This window comes from Lacerta agilis, chromosome 5, assembly GCF_009819535.1.
Source record: "Lacerta agilis isolate rLacAgi1 chromosome 5, rLacAgi1.pri, whole genome shotgun sequence".
In the NCBI taxonomy this organism is placed as follows: domain Eukaryota; kingdom Metazoa; phylum Chordata; class Lepidosauria; order Squamata; family Lacertidae; genus Lacerta; species Lacerta agilis.
In genome coordinates, this window is record NC_046316.1 from 49,605,395 (window position 1) to 49,621,628 (window position 16,234).

The 16,234-nt window shown below is 39.6% G+C and overlaps 1 protein-coding gene across 5 annotated transcripts in view; it reads right to left on the minus strand.

Moving 5' to 3' along the window:
* ADD3 (adducin 3) overlaps window positions 1–16,234 on the minus strand; it is a 95,582-nt gene that overhangs the window by 8,654 nt on the left and 70,694 nt on the right. For all 5 annotated transcript variants that reach the window (XM_033149714.1, XM_033149713.1, XM_033149716.1 and 2 more), the window contains 10 exons: window positions 15,057–15,277; window positions 8,701–8,839; window positions 7,831–7,982; window positions 7,602–7,682; window positions 5,675–5,824; window positions 3,681–3,824; window positions 3,499–3,597; window positions 2,952–3,131; window positions 1,860–2,117; window positions 505–624 (listed from right to left, as the gene is read on the minus strand). In XM_033149714.1, the coding sequence (XP_033005605.1) occupies window positions 505–624; window positions 1,860–2,117; window positions 2,952–3,131; window positions 3,499–3,597; window positions 3,681–3,824; window positions 5,675–5,824; window positions 7,602–7,682; window positions 7,831–7,982; window positions 8,701–8,839; window positions 15,057–15,251 (1,518 nt within the window). In that variant the 5' untranslated portion in view covers window positions 15,252–15,277. The remainder of the gene's footprint in view (window positions 1–504; window positions 625–1,859; window positions 2,118–2,951; window positions 3,132–3,498; window positions 3,598–3,680; window positions 3,825–5,674; window positions 5,825–7,601; window positions 7,683–7,830; window positions 7,983–8,700; window positions 8,840–15,056; window positions 15,278–16,234) is intronic.

The window sequence follows — 16,234 nt, forward strand, 5'->3', positions numbered from 1 at the left end:
TTGCTCAGGATAGTGGCAAACTCTTTTGATTACAAGCAGATGTGAAGTAAGAAATTCCCAGAACTTCTGCACGAAACATTTTGTATCTGGCAGGACAATAATTTCCCAGGGTGGAGCTTGAATTGGTATGAAAATAGAAAAATGAATTGGGGAGTGAAAGCAGCCAGCAGTCTGCATTTACAAAGAGCCTCTTGTCATTATTCCTCATTGCCATTGTTAAATACATTGGCTCACTGGGAAACAAGCAGGCAGAAGAGCGTGAGGTTTCTGGCTACCACAGCAGGCTAGAAAAGAAGGGCATTTAAAAGCAATTTTTCAGAACCAAACTAAGGACAATTTTAGCAAGTTCCTGTTGCTTTAAGCTACCAGTAATATTGCATTATATTTAGATGTTACTGAATAGTTTTTAATGCTTCTCAAATAAGCAGAGTAAGTTAGGTACTGATTATTTTCAAGAAACAAATAATCTTATGACTTCAAGAAACCTGCCTTGCCTTGCCTTACCTTATTCCTCTTTTCTAGTACATCACTTGGATTTGTATTCATTGGAACAAACTGGTTTGGATCTTCAATTTTGATTGGAGTTCCTCCACTAAGCTGAGATGAATCTTCAGCTTTTATCCACTTGGAAAGAAAAAGGAGAAATAAAGAAGAATGTTACTGGAAGCGAGGATATTGCAATTTAGTAGTTGGTAAAGGCTAGGGGACATTTCAGGACAATGGGGTTTATATTAAATTATCCAAGTGACCTAATAATAATACATTGCCATGCCACTTAGCTTTTCAGTATATCATTTCATAAGGATATTAATATGTGTAATGGTCCTCTAGCTTGAATAGCATATAGGTATTTTTAATTAAGTACCTGAAAAGGACTGACATTTGAATACTGACGTAGCAAGGATACTTGCTACAGTACTTCCACTGCCAAAAATACTATAATGAAGGACTGAACATCCACTGTATTTCTTAATTACCTGGATAACTATCCCTCTTAACTAGTTATTTTTATCGTTCCTTTCAAGCAGTACTTCTCATAATGAAAATTGCTGATAGAAACTACAAGGCATTGTTGCATTTGTTAAGCCACCACTGGGTGGAGCTGATCTTTTAAAGTTGAATTTATGTTGTGGTCGGATGCCTTGCATAATACTTGTTTTTCATACATGCACTCTGGAAATTATTCATTTTATTTATTCATTTTATTAAATTTATATCCTGTATTTCCTCCCAAGGACCCCAGGGTTGGAAACAATGAAAACAACTTTTTAAAAAATCCAGTACGGTGCTGAAAACACAGCAGAGATGGCTTCTGTCCAATATTCACAGGGAGGGAATTCCAAAAGGTGTAGGTGCTGTCACACTAAAGGCCTAACTCCTGCATTGTGCAGGATGGAGATCCGGTGGTAATGATATCTGCAGGAGGCCTTCACCTGCAGAGCACAGGGTTAAGACCATCTTTCATGTATCCTGCTCTCCAGCTATATAGGGCTTTATGCATCAAAAGCAGCACCTTGAACTTAGCAGGGAATTGAAGAAAATAAAATACCATATTTGGGACACTGCAGGAGAATACTATTCTTTTTACCACAACACCGAATCATAGAACTGGAAGGGTTCCTCTTTTTGAAGATGGAGACAACATTTGCCCACCTGATTGTTGACAGAACTGCTGTCAAAATATGCCATCTGCACTTACTGCTCCTTGTTTCTCAAAGTAGGCTGGCTCTTTCAAAATTGTAGCTGATTCATGGAATCCACCACAGAATCATAACTTCTATCATACAGGTCACTGTATGGGCCTATTCCCATCCACCCATTTTGGTATATTCCGTCCCCATCACTAGGGAGCTGCTTACTGTGGTTTTAGTCCGGGGACTTGTTTCTCCATTCCGGGATTCTTCAGGAACATCTACTTTCAAATATGTATTTGGAGAATTCAACCATCTTGTCTTCTCCCGCTGCTGCTTTTGTGCTAGGAATTTGAGAGGAGAAATTGGAACTGAATCGTCGTCAAAGGAAAAGGCAGTCACGGTGGCTGGGATCTCAACATCACTCTTGTGCCTGGGCTTCTCCCTCACAAGAGGCTGTCGATAAGCATAGCCTGTTCTGTAACCCTGTGGAAGAGGGGAAATTTTTTTATACATCTTTGGCATAAAATTAATATTTGGCATAAAAATAACCCTAAATCATAATTAATTAATTTTTGGCATAAAATTAATCCTAAACCATAATTAATTTTCAGGTGGAAATTTCAACCTCCCCCCCACCCCAACTCAAACTGTGACAATATATGTTAACAGTTTCAACACCTTTGTATCCTAACATTAAATGCCAAACAACTATTTAAAAAGACTGCAGAACAAGTATGGTATGGCAGCACAGTAGCTCTACATCATAGGCCCCACAGAAAGCGAGTAAATCCTTATTATAGGGATAGCAGAGTCCAATAAATAAAAAGTGGGTAGGAGATCAGAGATTTTCTATTATGGACCAAACCACTGCCTCACTACCTTAGCCAATCACGTGTGTCCTAGTTCACATATAACGCTAAACAAAACTATGGTTAAGCTCATTACCACTTAGCTCCTCCTCAGTCCTGCTGCGGCTGGGCTACTCAGAGCTCAACCATGGTTTAGCTTAGTGTTACATCTGAACCCAAGCTCCTGGTTTGTGTCACTCCAGAGAAACCAGAAGCTGCAGCCAAGGTTTGCACTCTGCTTACCTCTTGTGGTTTGTCTGGGAGGAGTTTGTCATGAGCCTGGATATAAATTGAACTTGAATGTTGGCTTATAAACCTACTTCATGTTGATATTTCTTTTTCAGGTGTCTTATTTACGGGGGTGGGGTGGGGTGGGGGGGATGACAGCAGAATTTCTTATGGAAACAATCCCATGGGAAACAACTTGTTCAAAGTACTGAGAACTTGTAGATTAGACAGATGAACGCACCAGGTTGTCCAGCATTCTCATCAGTGCTTCAAACTCCTGTTCTCCAACTTTCCACTTGAACTGAGAGGCCATATTAACTCCTCCTCCTCCAGATGCTACCAGATTGTGGGTGAAAGGTTTATACTTCTGAAAGTCTAGGATAAGAAGATTGTCTACGCCGCCTGCAGCCAGTGCATGTACCTGTGACATAAAGGACTCAGTAATTACAATTTTTTTCCAAGTACTATTTGAAGAGTGAATATGTAGCCTTCTTAAATTTTCTAGAAAGAAAATACATCCTAATATTCTTCTTTTCAATATGTACATACATGATAGCTATCTTGCAAAGTGCATTACCCACTGTACTAGATACTAGGACAAGGGCTGTGTAGCTTCTGTGTACAGCCCATTGTTGGTGTTCCTAGTATATGTTAAATATAGATTTCATTTTCTCTCCTGGATTTCCAGTAAGTAGCTGTTAGTCGCAAGCATCCTATTAAAACACACACAGACAATATTTTTAAGAAGCCAGCATTTAAAGTGCTTCACATCTCTCTGTCTCTCTCACCTGTGTTTCACAAGCTATTTGCACATTATAGATGTAGTGGAAAGCTTCCTCTAATGTCTCTCCGAGTGCTACTACCCCATGGTTTCTCAAGACCAGCACCTAAGGAATGGAGACACTTGTAAGTGACAGAAACTGAGCAAGACTAGAAACCTTGAACAAAAACATTAACTAGAGTGGAATACCTTACAGCTTGGCCCAAGAACTTTCTGGAGTTGAATTCTTTCTTCTGCTTCATCCAGAGATCCTTGGTAATTGTAGTATGCAATATCTCCTAGAATGAGAGCCTCCTGAGAGATAGGAAGTATACCACACTTCATGGAAGAAACCTGTTTCAAAGAAATAATGCTTGTAACATGGAACAAATGTGAAAACTCTTTAATTTTTCAAGTGACACTGAAAGTACCTCTTTAATAACTTTAGTTCACAACTATTCGAAAATTAGGAGAACAAGGATTCCTACCTAGTTGATAGCAGACTATCAATAGATTGTGGGAGTTTTATGGGTGGATTGCCAGCATATGGATTTTGAAGCAAATGTGGACAAGGCAGATGGTTTCAGAATTAAATAGTTCAAGTAAATGGGGAGTTCTAAAAAAAGACCAAGGGTTGTGTCTAATGGTGTCCCTCTGCTCATGTAAAGCTCTTTGATCCAACAGATGTTTCTGCCAATGAAGGGTGTGTGTGTGTGATTGTTGTGTATTCACACTCCACCCATAGGACCGATCATTCTCATCCCAAAACCTGTTCTTGAGGGTCAAAGGATACTTCAGAACAGAATAGAAGGTGGCATAGAAGAGAATGAATCCAAAAATAGCCTCCATCTGCAGATAGGAGCCTCTCTGGCAGGGAAAGGAAAACACTGGATACTACTTATGACCAATCCTGGACTAAGATAACTTGCTCTCAGTTGTCAATGCTCTAATCACCTCCTATCTGGACTAGTGGGCTGCCTTTGAAGGCTGTCTGGAAACCACAGCTAGCGCAGTATGCAGCTGCAAGACTGGTTAAGTGGGGCAGCCTGATGGGAGAATGTGTCACCAGTCCCAAAAGTGCTGCACTGGTTGTCAGTGAGTGACCCGGGCCCAATTCAAGGTGTTAGTACTAGCATACAAGGGTCTAAACTATCAACAATATTGGGGCTTTGTTGGTGCTGCTTCTGCGTACTGTTCAGTACCGATCATGATAGGGCTCCTCAGTTTTTGAATACTTTCCCTGGTTACCTACATCTGTCTCTATCATTGGTAACATTCAGGAAGAATTTTTAAACATTCCCATTTACCTAGGCATTGGATGGCTGAAATACATTGTACCTGGCAACCTTGAAATTATTAGCTGTGGCTGTTTTCAAACATTTTAATTTTATTATTAATAATATTGCTTTGTTGTTTGAATGTCTGGAAAACTTTGTACTTTTCAGTTGTGCTGTACATGCAGCTATTTGTTAATTGGATGCTTCTATAATAATTTGCTTGTTTAATCCAAATACTGAGTCTGGATGCGCCCAACTGATTATTAATACATGTATTGTATTAATTAATTAAAGTCAATCTGATGGGTCATTTTAAGTTAGATTTTTGTACCATTAACATCTTCTTTACTGCCTTGCTTTTGAATGGCTAAGCATAGCATAATAGCTGAATGAGATTCCTTGGTGTCAAACTTAACAAAGGTTAATAATGCAAAACCTGAAAATACAGATTATTGTTATATTTTCTGCTTTGATCCTATGCAGGAACAGCTTTCATCTTTAATCTCTAGAGTGTGCAGTATTGGTGTTGGTGTGTATCTGAAGTAGATAAATACTGTACCTAAATTTTGATGGTTCTTCTCTTATAGTTAATAATAAAGCTACCTTGATAGGAAAAGCAGACTCAAGAATTTGAGAAATAAAAGAGCACAAAGTATAGCACTTCTATACAACTTGTGTTCTTCTCAAGATAAATTAATCAAATGGCAACAACAGGCTGTTTTTGTGCCTGTTAAAATTTGTAAGCGTCTGAGAAAATGTCAGAAGAGTGGTTGATCCATACCTTGAAGAGCAACAGCTTATTAATAGACTTGCTGGAGCTTTGAGGATTCTCAACACAAATCAATCCTGAGGTTCAGTCAATCCTGTGATGGTGTACTATTGGAACATTTTCCACTTTATGGCACATTAAGAAGAGAACAGACTTACAGCTGCTGTTGCTGGAGTGTGTATGTGGATCACACATCGAACATCAGGGCGCATGGAGTAGATGGCTGCATGAGGGCTGAACCCTGAACTGTCAATGCTTAGATTGGTGCTTCCCTGATCAACCACGTCTCCCAGTATGTTTACTTTTACCTGAAAAGCCAAGTCAGAGAACAACACTAATTACATTTCAGTCCTGACTGAGAGTAAACAAGGAACATAGGTTGGCTTTTATAGCTCCTCAGCTTTCAGGAGAAACAAGGGGCATAGTGTTAGAATTACTACAAGGTTTAAATGAGTGTGATACGGTAATTTTAAAGCCATTTCAGTCGGCTCTGTTGTACTTCAGCTCTCAGTTGTCTAATAAACATTGAAGAAAAAAGTACAAAACCTCAGAAGGAGAACAGTGATGTTGCTGTAGTTAGTAAATTATCTTGCTTGCAAATATGGATTTGGCAAGCTCTTAATACTCCTTTATATTATGAAGCAAATACTGTGCCTATTAAAGTAGTTCTTATAGCTCAGATTACTACCAAGCCTTAAGTGTCAAGCACCTGTGCTTCCCTGTCACCTTGCAGGCTGGAAACACTGTCTCAGGCTCCTTCCTTCCAGGACACTCCTCAGGAGCTCCAGGCCATGTTGTTTCCAGGACACTTGACATCAAAACAATGGACTTAAGCACCAACTTTCACACTTGGTTTGCTGCCATCGCAGCATGTAAAATGCCAGATAGGGAATGTAGCCTCCATGAGACTTCTCTGCTGTTGCAGCCACCAAACAAGTAGGAAGGGAAGCAAACAGCTGCAATGAGGGAAGTCATTAAGATTCCCATCACATTTCTCAATGTGATGCATGTTGAATTTCCTAACAGTGCCTTAAGCGAGGAAAAAGACAATTTCCCAATAAAACAGATGAAATTGTTCAGTGTGCCAACTCCAAGATCAAATTGTGGGGCAGGGATGGGTGTGCTACCCTTTTTCTAAAGGAGACTATCTCAAATAGGAGTTGTTTTAAAATACTTAAGAAGTATTTCTTTAGGTACAGGGAGGCTTTCTGGCTCACTCCATCCATGTTCTCCCACTATATGCACCTGGACACAAACAGCAAAGTTTAATTTAAGGTACTTAAGAGGCACAGGATCAGGCATAAACATGAGTGGGAGAGACAACAGAGAACAAGGAGGATCATATGGTAAGAAGCAGCAGATAAATTTTGGCAGAAGACTGGTTAAAAATGCAAGTGCTTGTTCAGCAGAAAGCTGTAGGTGAAAGGGAATATAAACCTGAAGATTGACACTTGCAATAAAGTAGCCACGTTTTAGCAACTGTGAAAAAAAATGTAACCTTTGTTTTGGTTGTTCGCTCAAAGAAAAACATTAGGCACATACAGGCATCAACCCACATGAAGGGGCTACGTTCTGGGCCCCTGAGCGCTTAAGTGAAATCATGTAAAGTGTGAAACCCCCTCTAAAGAGACACTAAATGCATATTCTCCCTGCTCTCCAGCTCTCTCTCCAATCCAGTTGAATCTCTGGGGCTGGCTGGAGGACGAGCGGTAAAGGGGCTGCTACTGCTGCACTACCCCCCACATCAGCTATTGGGTGGGGAGGCTAAGCAGCCTAAATAAAGCCCTGCTGCACCTCAGGTCTCTTTGGGGCTTCTTCCGCCCTCACTGACGTCCTCTTTGGGCTCTGGGGAGGGTCTGCTTGTGAGCCATGAGGACTCTCCAGCTCTCCCCTGCCATTCTTTCTTTCTTTCATTTCCTGGCTCCATGCATATATGTGTGAGTAGAACACGCCTAAGTGGGGGGGGGGGGTGCCTGTATGCCCTAAAGGTTCTGAAATGTCCTTTTGGGTCAACAGTTAATGAAACAGAACAAAACTCTCAACATAATTAAGTGCATAACATTATTCCCTATGTTAAGTACATACCAAATTGGAGGCGGAAGCTTCAGAAAATGATAGGCCTCTTGGAATGATAAGAATATGATCATGTTCTTTGCTTACTCTTACCTGGAAATTGAGAGGAAAAGGTTACTGTGATGCTAACAAAACTGTATGTTTAATCCTGGGGTAATATGCAATTTATAGGGCTGAAAAGCTCAGATATATCTTCCTATATGCGAAGAAGTAATAGAAATGCTGACTTCAGGATACTTACTGTGATATATGAATTAGCCAGGTGTGCCCATCCAAACAGATCTGTCAGCCTATACAAACTGGCTAATTTACAACGAGTAAGTTTTTCGCCCTTTACATATGTAGTGGTATCTATCCCAGGAAGGTCATTGATAGGTGTAACCAATCCAGAGCCTAAATTATATTATAAAAAAATCATTAGAACATTCTCTTCAAAGCAACCATATAGTCACATTTTAGACTGAACTGGAAACTGCTAACATTGTGGTTATTTCCATTACCTTCCCAACAACCTTTAGTATTTAAACTACTGAACTTTGCACCTGAGAAATGTTCATTTTCTGACTTTCAAAAGAGAAAGCATAACCAAGATGGTGAATTTCACAACAAAATGTCACTTTTTTATATTTTCCTGCTACCTCAATTAACAATTAAATAGAATAAATAGCTATTAACATAGCAGTTCTTTTTTTAAAAAGAAAGCATTATATTTGCCAAATCTAAACAGCAGGTTAAAGCAGGGATAGGCAATGTGGCCCTCTAGATGCTGCTAGACTACAACTCCCATCATGCTTGACCACTCACTGCCATTGTGGCTGGGGCTGATGGGAGTGGTAGTTCAATAGTGTCTGGAGGGTGGCACATTGGCTACCTGGGTTGTAGGGAGTGGTATTGCTTGTATGCAGCAGAACACTGGGACTTTTTGATATCTCATATATACATGAATATGTAATCACAAACAGAAATCAGTAGGAGCAAAAGTGAATCTATCAGCAGTTTATCAAGGTCAGGTTTTCCATAAGGTAATCCAGGAACAAGGATAGGCATTCTCTATAAAGGTCATTTTAGCTATTAGAAAGGATTATTATTAATTGCACATCCTTTTACTTACTTAGAGGAGATGAAGAAAATCCTGCAAAAGAGCTTGCCATAATGTAGTCAGCAATCTGCTGTAAGGCAAGCAATCCAGTTGGGTTATTGCCTTTCTTCATTTGCTCTTGGATAAGGGATTCCAGGTCTTCCCGAAAAGCCTGTGAAGATATAAAACATATCTGTCAAGAAGAATCAGCAGCTAGGTTGTTCTTTTTACCATCCAAGATAGTTACTTATTAAAGAGCAGTTCATTTTTTAAAACTTAAGTTTGAAATATTTTGGAACTGGAATCTCTGTACAGTACTGAACTTCAGAACCACTACATCAATTTAGCGTTGCTTTGTATGGATTAACTGCATGCACTTCTGGTTATTTCTGCTTTATTGTATCAGAAGCCAGGAGAAGGGGAACAGAAGATGCTTAGTAGCTCAAAAAGAATGGTACTACTCTGTTCCCCATGTAAGTCATGGAGGTACAGACACATAGATCACCTGCTGGCAATGTCAAGCAGCTACCCTAGCTACAGGGCCATGCCTAGAAATAGCCCTGAGTTGCACTTTCTCTAGTGCCTGTTTGTGGATTTTTAAGAGCTAGGAAATGAAAGCAGCATGCATGCATGCATATGTGTGAGCACACACACACACACACACCATTCCCCCTTAAGATTTGAACTCAAGAAGAGTGGGGACTGAAGAAAGATTACTCTGAGTAACATTTTGCTGACATCTTCCCCCACTAATGCCACTCCCCCACAGGCTCGCTTCTTGCCTTGATGTGTCCCACTCCGACATGCAACACATTTACGATACTTCAAAACTATTTTAATCAAGTATTGGTAACCATTAGTGCAAACCCAATACCAGCTGATGAAATACTGGGGACATTCCTACCTGAAGCCATTTCTTAGAAAGACAACTTTTTCAAACAGGAAGACTCATTGGATGTTTGACCCAACTGAGCTAAATTCCATGGTGTGTGTGTTGTGCATGCCTGTGTGTGTGTGTGTGTGTGTGAGAGAGAGAGAGAGAGAGGGAGAGATCCAACACACTATGGATTTTACTAATTAACATGTTATTTTGTTACGTATTATAGCATATAGTAGTACATAATGTCTGAATGTCTGATCGTCTTTGAAGCCGAATGGCAGGACATTCTACAAAGCTTTCTGAGCTAAACACTACTATGTCATAATACATAAGCTAAGATGTGCAATGTAAGGCCAGGAAGTTAATTTTATTCTTTATAATAGTACATAAGAGTTTCTGGAAGCAGTGGACATCACCCTTGTCTCTCACTCTAGACTTGACTCAACTACAAAATGCTTGGATGAAACCAGAACTGACAGCAACCAGGTGATCAGATTTTTCCCAATAAGGAATAATGTTTTATACATCAACATCCAAAAAAATGCACCCCAACAGTGGATGAAACTATATATTAGATATTGTGATACATCTGGATTTAGTTTTTAAAAATTACACAATGTCTCTATAACTGGCTATACTGTATTATTACATAAAACTATGGGGAAACCACAAATAAGGGATGGTAAGTGGAAAATGCTGAAGGAATTAATGGTTTGGGGTCTTAATTTATCTGCACTGCAATATCATTAAAACTGCTAGACTATTATAAATGTGGGGAAGGTGAGGTTAGGAACATTGGGGCGGGGGGAAGCCCAGTGAATTCTTGCCAATAGTGTACCACTATATTACCAATACTAGCCTCAAGCTCTGCATGTCTGGAAACTGCTGATAAGCAGCTACGATAGCCAATATAAAATTAGAGCTAAGTGAAAGTTCTTCACTCACTATTTCATGCAACACACACACACACACACACACACACACACACACAAAATAGACCTTAACTGACATGAAAAAAGCTAACAGGAACATTAACTACTTACAGATGTAAACCATTTGCCATTTTCTTACCTTACCCCGAAATGTTTTTAATCTGTCTATTCACACATTTACCCAGGCAGAAGTATCTGTCCCACCCCAGGAAGTCTCTTTCTGCTCTACTACATTTGTGCATATGATACAGTTATGCAATGATGTGGCTTACTTCTGCTATCTCTGACTCAATAGTTCTATGCAACAGTACCTCAACACACAGCAATCATTCTCTCGGTGCTTCAGAAAGACTCTTCTCGGTGGTTCAAACGCCTGTTCTGTATTTTTACCCAGAGCTTTCTGGCATTGTGCACTGCCTAAAGCAGCATCAGTTTCCCCATAATACCAGGTAAACAAAATGCAATGCTATTCATAGCTGCAGAAACGATTCTGATATGATCAAAAGGGGACAAAAAATGAGGTGCTATGGTCACCATGACAAGGCTAAGAGGAAACTCTCCAACACCAAATACCAAAAGGAACAACACAAACTGCTGAACATATTTCACCAAGATCAGGAACATCCAGGAGCCCTGATCAGGGATTTGCTACCCAGCACCAAACAACCAGGAATGGCATTTGACCTGTCAATTATTGTTAAACAGTGGTCAAGTGTCAGAACAATAAAAGTACATTTTATCTTGTAGCATTTTAATACTGTTATTGTGAAGCATTTAAATTTATTTTAAGTGTGTGTGTTAATATGAATAATAACTTTTTTGAGAGAGAGAAATGTACTTTATTCATATAGTAACTCCAATCTACAGCGCCAGCAGTCAGAGTGTACATGATGGTAGAAGTATATTGATTTTAACAAATGCCATCTGGTGATGTGAACTTCTGGGCATTGCGTCTCCCCCCCCCCTCACACATTAAGCCTATGCCACTCTTCTTCCCCCCACTACCAAAATTTCAGGGCAAGGATAGTCTCTAGCAAATAGGCAGCGCTGAATGAAGTCTCCCAGGCCCCTCGAAGCAGCCAGCAAAGCTGCCTACCTTGGTGTGATCGAGCAGGCATATAGTTTAGTATTTCCTCTAAAGTCAATAGGATGATAGACCTGCTTGCAATACTAACCTGGCTAGGAGTCATAGCAACGTTTATGCGCTCTATACCCTAAATAAAGTACATTTTAGCTTGTTCTGATCAGCCCCTGCTGCTGCTGCTGCTGCTGCAGTTCAGCTTTGCCTTGTGTCTCCCACCCCCAGCAGTTTAGCTCAAATGAATAATAACTTCTAACAGTGTTTGGTGCTGTTTCTATAAATGTGAATGTTTATTTTCTCTGGCTTTTATCTAGAATACTAGGATCAACCTTTGCTATTTTTCTAGAAAATGTTTGCCCTGTTCTCTTAAAATGGCAATGCTGCCCACCTGAGAAGTGATGGAACAGAATATTCGACAAAATTTGATCAATGTTAAACAATAGGTAGTCAACTGACCAGTGCGCTAAGCCTATTACAAAGCAGTGATTCCACTGACCTGGTCACTAATTACAGTATGTGGATTCTGCCCTCAGGAGCTATGCCAGAAGGCCCTGCAACCTTTCAACAGTTTGACTTCACCCAAGACAGTCAGATGCTAACCAACCAGTACCATTATTATGGACACCTGGTGAAGCAGCACCTTTGAAATTAGTAGCCAGCTACTACTAATTAAACATGTACTTATTTTGTACACAACTGTGTAGACAGTACAGTAAGCCCACAATTTGCAGACATTTAACTTGTGTGCTTTATGTGCATGATAATTAAAAATAAATAAATAGAAAGGAGGAGGGGTTTCGGGAAAAATGAGTTCGGCAATCCCATCCACCTTTAAACCCAATGGGTTTTGATGATACACAATTTTGGCTTTAGGCACAATACCCTGTGTAAGTTGCAAGTCTACTTTACTGTATAATACAAAAAGCACAGTTCCTTCTCTTGTTTAAAAACCAGCACAACTATCCTACCAGAGCAAGTTGCTTGCTGTAGTGATAGTTTGTGTTTTAGTGAGCATGCCTGAAATACTACATGAAATAAACTATGTAACACACAAGCTGTAGTTTATTTATAAACAGCATACATTTCCTAGTGTAGCATTACAGAACTGAAGTTGACTCAAGATAGGGGCTACCTATTTATTTATTTATTTCTTAAAAAGGTAAAGGTAAAGGACCCCTGACAGTTAAGTCCAGTCGCGAATGACTCTGGGGTTGTGGCGCTCATCTCACTTTACTGGCTGAGGGAGCCGGCGTTTGTCCACAGACAGTTTTTCCGGGTCATGTGGCGAACATGACTAAGCTGCTTCTGGTGAAACCAGAGCAGCGCATGGAAACGCCGTTTATCTTCCCACTGGAGCGGTACCTATTTATCTACTTGCACTTTGATGTGCTTTCGAACTGCTAGGTTGGCAGGAGCAGGGACCAAGCTACGGGAGCTTACCCCGTCGCAGGGATTAGAACCACCAACCTTCCAATTGGCAAGCCCTAGGCTCAGTGGTTTAGACCACAGCGCCACCCGCATCCCTTACAGCGTATATTTGTGTATTTAGCAAGCACACGACAAGTATATGCTATGTCTTACACAGGATTTCTGTTCCACAGTGACAGAACTGGTCATGTCATATGTTTACTGAATTCACAAAGTACAATATTGGCTCCAGGCTGACACTGTATATGGATTAGCTTAGGTTCAGTTTTGGTCACATGAAACTATTCTTGAATGATGTTTTGACAGTATTGACAGACATTTCACATAAAGGTAGGAAAAAGCAATACAGAAAAAAACAGAATGTGACAGTTTCACAAGAAGGCAACACTTAAAATGGAAGAATCACATCTGAAATAGGTGCACATGCTTTTACATTAAGGATTTCTTTCAGGTAGACAAATTCTTTTTTTAAAAAACAAAAAACTTAGAATTTTGCTACAACCAATTAAATGTAAGTCCTCACTGAATAATAGCACAATACATTTAATTTAGCTTTATCGAATAAAAAGTATTTGACTAAAAAAAATTCATATAGTCCAAACCATAAAATTCCACTGTTAAGTGCCCACTGTTCGCACTAACCCATACTGTGTGTAACTCATGCGTCATCACCTTCCCCTGAACCACTATTCTGCCTTTGAAGTACACAGCCTACCAAACACAGTTTCCCAATTAGCCCATATGCAAGCCACTTTGTACGTATTGTCTTCAGTCTCTGATCACTAGGAGCTCTTCTATGCTGTATACAGCCTTTAAAATGCCTCTCCTAGCATGTTGAGTTCCTCTGAATTACAGGCTTGGAGCAGGATAAGTCTGTTACAGAATTATTCCATGGTAGGTTTAAGCCACTAGTTGTTTTATTTGGAACTTGCAATGAGGAGCACATAGCAAAGTCACCCTTTTAGTAATTTATTTGGAGCCATGAAAGCCAGAAACTCACAACTAATAGTTGGTTTGAATAATACAGAAACTGGAGGAAGCAGAACATATGCCTTTCAATTATCATTCAGGCATAAATCCTACACCAATCTTCCATACAGGATTAACTTGTATTACTAGCTTTAGACGTTTTCATACTGAAGTTAAAAGTGGCGCAAACACACCTACACCTATCCTCTAGCTCAGGACAGAAGTTTCATTTTCAAATTGTCCACATAGAGATGCTACCTTAATATTGCAATTCTAAACATATTTACACATAAGCCAGTCTCATGGAGTCACACTGTCCATTTAGGGTGCAATCTGATGAATATAGGTTTATTGCCTAAACAGATTGTGCACTGCTTTCATGTAGACTGGCCCTGTTTCCTTGGCACACAGACTTACAAGCAGACATGGATTATAAAAAGCAAAACTAGCTCTATTCTGGGTTGTTATAGTTTTTGGACAAATTACAATCTCCCTTGGACCCATGAAGAAGTTTTACAGTTTTAACTACAATTATGAGATGCACTGAACTCACAAACAAGTGTACACTAAGCTGGTGTTCTAAAACATTATTTTAATGATATGTAAAATACAGTTTACCTTTTCCAACAAACCAAATCACATGGAGGCATTTGAGGCAGCTTTTAAGTACAGAATTCAAAATAAGAGCGGAATGCCGATCTGCATGTAAATGTCCCAATAGTTTATATCTGGGCAGTGACTTCCCCTTTCTTCCCTGTGTCTAAGCAGCAATCAAATGCCATGTAGCTGGGAAGCTACTTTTGTGCAGTGTTAATGAAGCATAGCATTAAAAAAAGGGGGGGGGGAGCCAAACTCCACATAAAGGGCTGTTTGTTCGCACATGAAAACTGTGCAAACAAATACTGTACAAACTACCCATCGATGATTTTCATGAAATGTTACGCAGTCCTGAGTTATTCTTTCTTGCTATCGTGTAGTCCAAGAGTTTGTCTCCCATGTCCATTATTTTTAAATGAAGACATAACAACACAAGTCTCTAAAAATGAAGAAACACTGTTTTGTCTCTCCCCACAACCCCATCCCCCTGAATTATACTCACAGGACTCTGCAATATCTGGGTGACTCTTTTCCTTTGTTCCATCATGTTGAAGTCTTGCCTGAGGTCAGGAGACATGTTTCTTTCGCGGATGTAGTCAGGGTCATTTTCATTGATGCGGTCAAAATATCTCTCTTTGTGAGGCATGCTGGGGGGTGGAGGGGTTGTGATTACCCCCTGGCTGGTCTCAGCACTCATGCTTCAATCTGGATTATTCTCTTCACCTGGAACAATAAGAAGCCAGGAGAGATTTAATGGCATTTAAGAACAAGCTATCAAATTGACCCTACAAGCATGGACAATTACAGAGAAGACATGGATTTAGAATCCTGTGACATGACAAAGAGAAATCAAGGGTGTGGGACTGTTGTACAATATGCACATTTTCATGCCTTTTAAAAGGATTATTAGCTTTTGAGTTTTTGTTTTTATTTATTTAATGTGATTTCTTTCGGACATCAATCACTTAAAAGTCTACATCCATATAATCACATAAGATTAATCAAGATTTAAGATTTAGATGAACTTTTTCCAGCCTCTAGTCTTTTTTTTTGGTATGTTATACTTATTGTCATTGCTTTATTGTTGGTTTTAATTGTATATTGGGGTTTCTGTAAATCTTATATTCATTTTAATCAAACCACTTGGAGGGCATGCCAGATGAAAAATGCTCAAAAAATAAAACAACAATTTATGACAATCCATTCACTTTCTACTTGCAGTATGGTCGGAATATAAAAGACTTAGGTATACCAAATGTTGACTAGTAGGGTAATGAACTTTTTTGGCTGCCTGAAATACCTACTGCAAATTAGCAATCACTGAGAAGGGCCACCTCAGCCAATCTTGTCCTAAGTATCTTTCACATCTGTTTGGTTCTCAATCTAAAATCTGCATTTCAGTGACAATTAGCTTTCTTCCCTGTGGTGACCACAACTGGCCTGGCACAAAATTCCCCACAAAAATCCCATAAGTTCTTTATGTATTGCAAAAAGCTCTGTAAGGAAGATCTTTGTGCTAGGTAAACTCAGCACAAACTGAGAAAAGACCCTTCTAATTCTTCAAGCACTCTGAATGTAACCACAGAATTTAGGGGAAGACTAGCGGATTGCCTAGTGAGGAAGCAGTGAGGAAGAGTCATATTACTTTTGCCTCTCTATAAAGCAGCATTTCTCAAACTT